General features: G+C 38.8%; 1 protein-coding gene across 7 annotated transcripts in view; it reads left to right on the forward strand.

Moving 5' to 3' along the window:
• LOC144979977 (uncharacterized) overlaps positions 1 to 10,000 on the forward strand; it is a 193,326-nt gene that overhangs the window by 172,887 nt on the left and 10,439 nt on the right. For 6 of the 7 annotated variants that reach the window (XM_078927362.1, XM_078927363.1, XM_078927364.1 and 3 more), the window contains one exon: positions 4,827 to 4,892. The exons of the other annotated variant lie outside the window; for it this stretch is intronic. In XM_078927362.1, coding sequence (XP_078783488.1) covers positions 4,827 to 4,852 — 26 coding nt within the window. In that variant the 3' untranslated portion in view covers positions 4,853 to 4,892. The remainder of the gene's footprint in view (positions 1 to 4,826; positions 4,893 to 10,000) is intronic. 7 annotated transcript variants of the gene reach the window in all.

Here is a 10,000-nt window from a genome sequence, read left to right on the forward strand (position 1 = left end):
ACTTGATCCTTCATACATTTCCTTAATGAGGTTTACTATCTTTTCAGGGAGTCCATAATGTGCCAGAATTTTCCACAATGTTGCTCTGTCAATACTGTCGAAAGCCTTCTCGTAATCCAGAAAGTTGACAATAAGAGGAGAGTTCCATTCTATAGACTGTTCCACTATGACTCGCAGAGAGGCAATCTGGTCGGTGGTTGAACGGTTTTTCCGAAAACCTGCCTGTTCGTCCCGCAGTTTAGCATCTGTTGCATTCTTAATTCTCTCTAAAATAATACGGTTGAAAACCTTTCCTGGGATAGAAAGAAGAGTGATGCCTCGATAATTATTACAATTACTGAGGTCCCCTTTCTTTGGAAGCTTGATAAGATGTCCTTCCTTCCAATCCTTTGGGAATATCCCGTCATTCCAGATTCTCTCAAATAGTGGGTGCAGGGCCTCAGCATTTCTTTCCGCATCAACTTTTAGAGCCTCCGGTGGAATCTGGTCTGGTCCAGCAGCTTTCCCCCTTTTCATCTTGTTAATGGCACCCACAATCTCTGCTATCGATGGTGGATCACAGCTAATTGGTAGCTCATTCCTTGCAGGCAAAATTTCTGGCTGGTTGTCTGGTGGTGGTCTGTTCAGAAGGCAGTTGAAATGTTCCCTCCATCGTTCAGATTGAGCCTCTTTTCCAAAAATAGTTTTCCCATCTTTGTCTTTGACTGGTACCTCTGGTTTCCCATATTTTCCAGCAAGTGTCTTGGTAGTTTGATAAAGGATCCTCATGTGTCCTCCAGTCGCTGCTGCTTCTGCTTTCTCTGCAAGTCTGTTCATGAATGCTTCCTTGTCTTTCTTCACAGATCTTTTGACTTCCTTAGCTATGGCTCGATACTGCTCTTGTGCATCCAGTCTTGAAGCCCTTGTTCGGCTTGCATTCACTTGTTCCTTCCTTGTTCTCCTCTTTTCAATAAGGTCCAAGGTGGTTGGACTTATCCATTCTTTATGTTCCGATTTCTTTACCCCCAACACCTCGTGGCAAGTTGTTATGTAGGCTTCCTTGATCTTTGCCCAATGTGACTCTACATCTATGTCCTCCTCGAGCTCAGTAAGAGGTTGGAATCTATTACTCAATTGTAGTTTGAATTCCTCATTCTTTTCCCCATCAAGTGCATTCACCTCGAATTTTCTTCTTGTATGTGATCTGGCCCCGTGTTTTCTGAGTCGGAGCTTAAGCTTTGCCAATAGCAGGTGATGGTCTGATCCAACATCTGCCCCTCTCCGTACTGTCACATCTTCCAATGAACGTCTGAATCTTAGAGAGATACAAAAATGATCAATCTGATTCTCTGTCACACCATCTGGTGAGACCCAAGTTGCTTTGTGGATCCTCTTATGGGGGAACACTGATCCTCCAATCACCAAACTGTTGAATGCACAGAAATTTGCAAATCTCTCACCATTATCATTCATTTCTCCCATGCCATGACGTCCCATGATACCTTCATAGCCTACGTTATCCTGACCCACTTTTGCATTAGCATCTCCCATCAATATGTTGATGTCTTTCCTTGGCAACTTGTCAATGACTTGTTGTAGCAGACCATAAAATGTATCTTTGTCCTCATCTGTTGCATCATTTGTTGGGGCATAGATCTGTACAATGTTCATGCTGATCTTCTTACTCCGTGTTGTAAAGGACGCCATGATGATCCTTTCTCCGCATTGTTCCCATCCTCTCAGTGACTTCTGGGCAAACTTGCTTAGAATTATTCCTACTCCCTGTGTATGAATCCCGTCCCCTCTCCCTGAATATAAAATCTTCTCCCCAGACTTGAGGTGTTTCTGTCCGGATTGTATCCAGTGGGTTTCGCTTACTCCAAGTATATGCAGCCTGTATCTTCTCATCTCAGTCACAACTTGAGAGCTTTTTCCTGCTTCATACATGGTGCGAACGTTCCACGACGCAATTCGAAGCTGCTTGTTTGGCGAAGACGTCATCGGGTCAGCAGAGTCCTTTCGGCTTTGTCTGTTGTCCTTCATAAATTCTGTAATTCCAGAAACTCTTCGGTCGCCCAAGCTAAAAAAAGGATTTGGTTTGTCTGTCTGTGTTTCTGTAACGGTTTGAGTTTAACGGAAAGGGGTGTTAACCCTTTGCCAACCCCCAACCTGGAGGACCAGGTGACTCAAAGATGGGGGAATCACACACCATTAGTCGCCTTTTACGACACGCTGGCTTGGCGTTGGGCTATTCTTGACCCTCTCAGTTGAGGGACCCCGGACACCACACGGGGGATTATTATTAATATTATTATTTTTTATGTATTGGCCAAACTATCAATGTTGCCTTTTAACAATTATTTATTCCGACTTGTTTTCTTACCCCTTCTCTTCATCGCTCTCTCTCTCTCTCTCTCTCTCTCTCTCTCTTTCTCTCTCTCTCTCTCTTTCTCTCTCTCTCTCTCTTTCTCTCTCTCTCTCTCTCTGTCTTTCTCCTTCTCTTTCTTTCTCCCCTTCTCTTTCTCTCTTTTTCACTCCACCTTGCCCTTTCTCCTTCTCCCCTTTTATGTGCATTTTCTTGACAATTTATATATCTCTCTCTGCTCTGCTCTTTCTCCTCCTGTTTACGTCAGCTTTCCACAAACTCAATAATGCACGCACACATTCTTCCTTCTGTAATTGAACATTCCAATTTTAATATCCCGACTAATTCCCCCCCCCCCCCCCCCCCCCATATCCCCACTCTCAAACGCCCACATACATAATATAACATTATTATTTTGTTCACCTTTTAGAAACCAGAATTCCATTTTTAAATACCTTCTTGATTGTTTGCTTTTTCTAAATACAGTATTATCGCCCACTTATTTTGTGGTAAGATATGAGTTAGATAGAAGAAAAAAAAACGTTCCGCTTGAATAATGAAAAACAGTTTCTTACCACTTCACTATTTTTTCTGATCACTGAAGTGTAATGATTGATCATGCTTTAATCGAAAGTTGTTGTAGATTGTACCTTTTGAATGGGAAATATATATAGAAAGACGGTAATATTGTTAATAATTTGAATCGGTGGGAGTTGGAAAATAGCGGGGAGGCAGGGTGGGGGGGGGGTTGGGGGGGTTGGATAGAGATGAGAGAGAGAGAGAGAGAGAGAGAGAGAGAGAGAGAGAGATGTATCTGTATATATATAGAGAGAGAGGTAGAGAAAGGGAGGTTTTAGTGGAATAAATTTAAAAGTTGTAAATGAGATAGAGAGAAAGAATGTAAGAGAGTGTGTCAATTAAAAGAGAAAGAAAAAGGAGAGAGAGATGGAGGGAGAAAGAGAGAGAGAGAGAGAGAGAGAGAGAGAGTCAATCTGAGAAAGATAACAGAAAAGAGAGAATAGACAAAGGAAAGCAAGCCAACTTTGAATTGTTTACGACCCTTGATTGCCACTTGCCAACTATTCTACAAGAAGATTCGTATTATGTTTACCCAGGGTGTTGTGTGTTCCGTGCTTTCTGTGTAGTTTTGTCTTATGTGTATTATTCTATTGTCTATGTGTGCCCATTTTTGTAAACGAACTGGATAACATTATAAGTTCTGTCGTGTGCTCAAAGAATAGAATTGTTTTGTTTTGTTGGGGACTGGGGGGGGGGGGGGGGGCGTAAACATTTCGTGCATGGTTCAGAAATTTTTTGGTTTTCTTGTCTCTAAATTCTTCAAAATATTGCTCAGGCTCTAGCTGAAACCTGGTGCCGTGAGGGAAGCAGTCAGATGTAAGCATGGGTGGTTTTTCAGTTACATATAAACCAACAACAACAAAAACCCACCAAAAACAACAACAAAAACCCACACACAAAAACAACAACAAAAAACAACAACAACATCAACAAAAATGCCCCCCAAAAAACTATTCCCTGTGTAATGTTGCCTCTGTTTTGGTGTTAACCTTAAGGCTGCCGTCAGCCTGGACCAACCCACCCACCACACAGTATATTGTCTCGACCCCGATTGGACTATCGATATCCGATATCCGATAATCCTATTTATCGATGTTTTTGTTTTCAAAGAGGAAATGAATGAAGCGGAATCGAGGGCGAGTTAGTGGCCTGGTGGTAAGACACTCACTCGCCTTTTAAAACAAATTAATAAAGATTCGCGATCTCCCGCGGATTGTGGGTTCGAATCCAAATGAAGCATCTGAGATTTTTAGTGATGTGACTTTGAATGTCAATGGCTTCTTTTACGCTCTTTATCGTAATCTGACAGAACATTATTTTATTTCATTTTGGCCAGAAAACTTCAAATTTATAATATAGATAGTATGCGCTTGGCTAAGAATCTCACAACATTGCCATCCGGAAGAATAACGAACCAACACACAAAACTATGTGTAACCATGAACTTTTATAGTCTCGTTAACACAGTTTAGTGAAAATTGCTCATAAACGCGGATGGCAAAAAAAAAAAAAAAAACAATAAGAAAGACGCGAGTGACGTCAACTTCTTTTTATGTATATCGTAAGATGAAGATGCCCCCCCCCCCCCCAACCCCACACCTACGTGTACATAATATAATAAAGTCTGTTATATGATCTCAATCATGGGCTATATTTAACATTGTTATGGAAAACAGTATTGTGATTATTATTATTATTATTATTATTTATTATTATTATTATTATTATTATTATTATTATTATTGTTATTATTATTATTATTATTATTATTATTATTATTATTATTATTATTATTATTATTGTTATTATTATTGTTATTATTATTATTATTATTATTATTATTATTATTATTATTATTATTATTATTATTATCATAATCAATTCATCATTTTTATGACAACAGGAACATTGATAACAGCACACTGGTAATAAAATAAAAGTAGAAGGATAGCGGACAAGCAGGGTTACGGTATGTTTCTCTCCATAACATGTCATGTAGAGCATGAAAAACTGACGGTCGGCAACACACTGGACCTTGTCCTTCAGTGACCAGACACTAAAACATTAGCAAAACATTAGAGATGTTGTAAGATTTCTTATCTTTCTAAAACATTCCTTAACCCCTCCTTACCAACTATAGATAGTTCGAAGATGACGTGACTCTGACCTTTGTTGTTGTTTTTGCCATCCGCGTTTGTGAGTTGTTATCACTAAACTGTATTAACCAGACTATAAAAGTTCATGGTTACACAGAGTTTGTGTGTTGGTCCGTTATACTTCCGGATGGCAATGTTGTGAACTCCTTGGCCAAGCGCATTCTATCTATAAGAAAATCGTCACATTGGTGACGATTCAATATTTCAGATTTATTGTAATGTACATTTCAAACTTTGAAGACAAATCTTTGTTATAGCTGTGACCATTTAATAGTGCTTTATGAGGCACGTAATTCTCTGGAAAAGGTCTCATTGCTTTTGAGTTTAACATTTTTTCGTCTTGGGTTAGTAAGACATTTCGAGAAAACTCCTAAAATGGTAAGGAAAGAGTTAATGGGCCTTCTTGCTGTCTTTTCTTTTACCTTCAATATGGAACAATAATAGTGTGATGTCCAAAAAACTGGTTCCAATCCCATTGGAAGTGTAAAACCACTCTTCCGGAGAACTGGATACATGCCTTGTGGAATTAAAATTGAGCTTTTATATAGCGCAATATCCACTAAATGTGCTCAAAGCGCTTTACAATGAGTCCCCGACCAACAGCAACACGTAACGTGTAAAACGAAACATGACGCCTGTTAAGCTATATTACAAAAAAGAATTTCTGACAGAGAACGGCCAGGTACTCATTTTACACCCGAGTACGGTGAGAGAATGTGAGTAAAGACCCTTTTCCAAGGACTCAACTATGCCACAATATATCTATCTGTTTTCCAACTTGCTTTCTGTCTTTGTCTTGGAATGAGATTACTTTGTTTCGTCCTGGTCCTGGCAAGCTGCCGTGGCTGAGAGGGGCACAGTCAAATGTATAGTTATAGTTTTGGGAGATATTTTTTCCCATGCAAATCATCTCTCTGTTATGCACTGTATTATGTTTTCTTTATATTATATATATTTGCAAAACATTTGAGTGTATTCCTCTTAGTACTTATTCTTGTGTATGGATGAGACTTTTAGTTTTCTCAAACTAATTACTTTGATAGTTTGATATTGTGCTCTTGGATCTTTATCTGTTTCCTATTTGAACCAATTCCCCTTTGTCTTACCTTTTCTTAGGTGCTTTAATTGTAATCCTAGAACTTTCTACTATCCCATTTTTTTCCTTTTTACTGGCGCTAATATGACCTTAATGTGTTGCAAGCGCCGTAAAAACCTTAAAAACAAAAACATACACCACATTGATTATTCCACTTCACCTCAAATTCTCTCCTCTTAACTTCATCTGTCTGTGTAATCTTTCTCTCTTTCTATCTGATCCTCTACTCACTCTTATCTCTCTCTCCACCCCCCCCACACACACACACTCTCTCTCTATGTTTGTGTGTGTGTGTGTGTGTGTGTATGTGTGTATATCATTTGAACCATTGGCCTTTTAATGTTATCCCATGCCCCATTATGTTACGTCACAAACACCCAGGCCTATTCAGACCACATACATCGAACACTAAAATAACACTATTCAACCCTCAAGACGAGTATAGCCTACATCAAAAGGAACCACCGATCGTTCAAAGCCTAGAAAATACCGTATAAACCATTAAAGGTTTATACATTATCAAATATACCTACGAGATATAAATCATAATAGTATTATTAAAGTGTCCTCATATACCATAGCAGAGTGTCCCTGTGGTGTAGAGGTTTAGTCTCGGACTCAAAACACAGACCTGAAATTAATAGGCACGCAGTTTAGAGGCGGCGATAGGCACTTTGACAGTATGTTCTTGACTACACATTTTGCATAGAGATTCCTTTAGGATTGATTTTTTAAAAAATCGTTGAGAAATTATTGTGGTGCAGATTCTTGAGCAATAAGATAATCACCCCCACCCCCTCCCCATTCCCCTAAACCTTAAAGAAATATCATCTCTCAAAATTAAAAAGATAATAATATTTATAACAGTTATAATTGTCAAATTGACTTGGTGGTACCATGCTAGATTTTACTGTAAGAATGTATGAACGTACGTAGGTACTTATTTTGTTCTTCAGATCGATCCTCAGTTGAGGAGACGTAATTTGAGGGATTACTTTGTTTTATTTTTCTATTTACTATTAAGTCGGGTTGGTTAAGATGTTGAAAATTGAATTTATAGCCAGAAATATCAGACTTGTGTTGAGTTTGTATGTTTTATTGAGGAGAATGGATACCATATTTTAGGGTGATAATGCCTACTATTTATATTTTTGACCAGGTTGACATTTAATTCGGCTTTTAAGCATATATAGTTCGTTCCGACATAATACCGTTTTGAGACGATGGGTCACAAATGAAATGATTCCGTAGCCGTCCTCAATGCAATACGTTGTTTTGAAATGCATTCCCATTGAAGTAGTGACAAGTGTTACAACTTAAATTATGCACGGGCACGGGTCATTACGCCCAACTAGACTTTACAAAATGAGTTCAACGTATCGGTCATGCCAAGTCATTTTGTGATTATTTATTATTCATGAAGCTTGCTTGGTCCGGCAAGAATTGAAGCGTGGAGCTTAGATGGCGCCTTGATGGTTCTCTGCGTTCTCTTCTCACTTGGAATCGACCTCTTCCTGTTTGAATATTTATTCTTCTCAGAGAACAAGAACATGATAAGGTATATTATATCGCCTGAAACAAATCGTATAATTTATCCAAATAAAGTTAAGGTAAAGGCCATTTTTCAGGATCATAACCGCTTAAATTGTGCACCCATTGTTTGAATAAGGAGTTGTTCTTATTACCACTTCGTTTAGAAGGAAAGAACTTGACGTCACTCAGCTCTTTGTTATTGCTTTTTAAACAGCCATTTTTGTGATTAGTTCTCACTGAATTATATCAATCAGATCATAAACGTTCAGTGTGACGCATTGTTTGTGTGTTTTGTACGATATATTCGACTGGCGGATGTTGTGAGTATAAACGCATATCACCAAAATACTTATACACTTTAGAAATAAGTTTGATACTATTTTCATCATATCTGTAGAATCTGTTTATGATCCGTAATGCTCCACGAATCTGTTATTTATAATGTTTTAGAGTAAAAAAAAACTGGTTCTTCAACATTGTTGAATGACCCAACCTATAAACCTTTAGTTCATATTTGTGTCATGATATACTGAATTCAAAATCTGTCAGAATCATTCAGGTTGATACATAGTATGATCTTACCGCCACCTGTCACCCAGATATTGCTTGCTTTGCTATATTGTCCAGGTAGTAGGAATTAGGATACCTTAACTCACTCAATCCTACAGATTTTTGCTACTTTTCAAAATTGGAAAAAAAATGTATTAAATATGAGCATGTACATAGATAGTTTTATTCAACTTCCATTAACATGTAAAAACAAAAAAAAAAAACGTTATTTTTAATACTAGATACGCCTATAATTTGTCTCAGAAAAATGTAATAAATAGGTATGGGGTAAAAGTAACCCGGGTAAACAACGGATATAGTCGGTGTTAAGGTTGAGTGAGTTAACTTTGCCTTGTTGACCTCTGACGATTTGAAGGTATTGCAAGCCGTAACAACAGGTGTGCCCCACCTGACATGTGATAACTCGTATGTATGTAAATTAAATATAGATAGAATGCGCTTGGCCAAGGAGTTCACAACATTGCCATCCGGAAGTAGAACGGACCAACACACAAACTCTGTGTAACCATGAACTTTTATAGTCTGGTTAATACAGTTTAGTGAGAACAACTCACAAACGCGGATGGCAAAAACAATAACAAAGGCCTGAGTGACGTCATCTGCATACTATCTATAGTCAATTTGTTACACAGACTGTTACAAACCTCACTCTATTCAAATTAACACACCAATCTGTGGATCACAATTATCAGTCATCCACATTTCATTCAGCGAAAAAGAAAAACTTCCACTTATTTGATCAAGGATCGTAATTTGTAATACGAGACATGACGCCTGTAAGGCGATATTGATTAAAAAAAATTTTCCGGCAGACAACGCCAGGTACTCATTTTACACCTGAGTACGGTGAGAGAATGTGAGTAAAGAGCTTGTTTCCAAGGAGTCAACATTACGCTGAGCGAGGCTCGAATCCAGGACCTTCCGATCCGAAAGCGAGTGTCATACCACAAGATCACATAGCCGCATAAATATTACGAAACTAGGGAGCAGGCACAGCTATAAGATAAACACCTGAACAAGTGTGCATGAAAGGTGCCAGACAAGGCAAGAAAGAAAAATACAAGAACAAAAAATCGTCCCAAAAAATCAGTCGACCTCGGCTGGAGATCGAACCTCAGACCTTCTGATTACCTTCCATTTGTTTGCGCCAACCCAATACACCAACATTGGAAATAAATGTATCGGTTTCCAACTTTCCAACGCCTGCTCTCTCTCTCTCTCTCTCTCTCTCTCTCTCTCTCTCTCTCTCTCTCTCTCTCTCTCTTCTGTCTGTCTCTCTCTCTCTCCCTCTCTCTCTCTCTCTCTCTCTCTCTCTCTCCCTCTTTCTTTTTTTTTTTTCTTTCTTTCTCGCTTTCTCGCTCTCTCTCTCTCTCTCCCTCTCTCTGTGTCTTTATCTGTCCCCGTCTGTCCCTCTCTCTTTCTCTCTCTGTCACTCTCTCTCTCTTTCTCTCTCACTCTCTCTCTCTCTCTCTCTCTCTCTCTCTCCTGTGTAATTTATAAACGTTCTTTTAAGCTTTTAAAACTTCTTTCTAATTTTATCCGAAGGATAAATGGAGTATCTAAATTTATTTGAGCAGCTGCCAAGCGCCTAAATTTAGAACTTGCCATGTAGCCACTAGGTCCCTGGCATTTACCCTCGGAACAAATCCCTTCCCAACGCGTGTGCCGTGCCTACGTCAGAGCTGCCTACTTAAAATTTCAAAAATTCGTAATTTCCAAGGG

The sequence above is a fragment of the Berghia stephanieae genome, chromosome 9 (assembly GCF_034508935.2).
Source record: "Berghia stephanieae isolate SIO BIC M18660-M18661 chromosome 9, UCSD_Bste_1.3, whole genome shotgun sequence".
Classification (NCBI taxonomy): domain Eukaryota; kingdom Metazoa; phylum Mollusca; class Gastropoda; order Nudibranchia; family Aeolidiidae; genus Berghia; species Berghia stephanieae.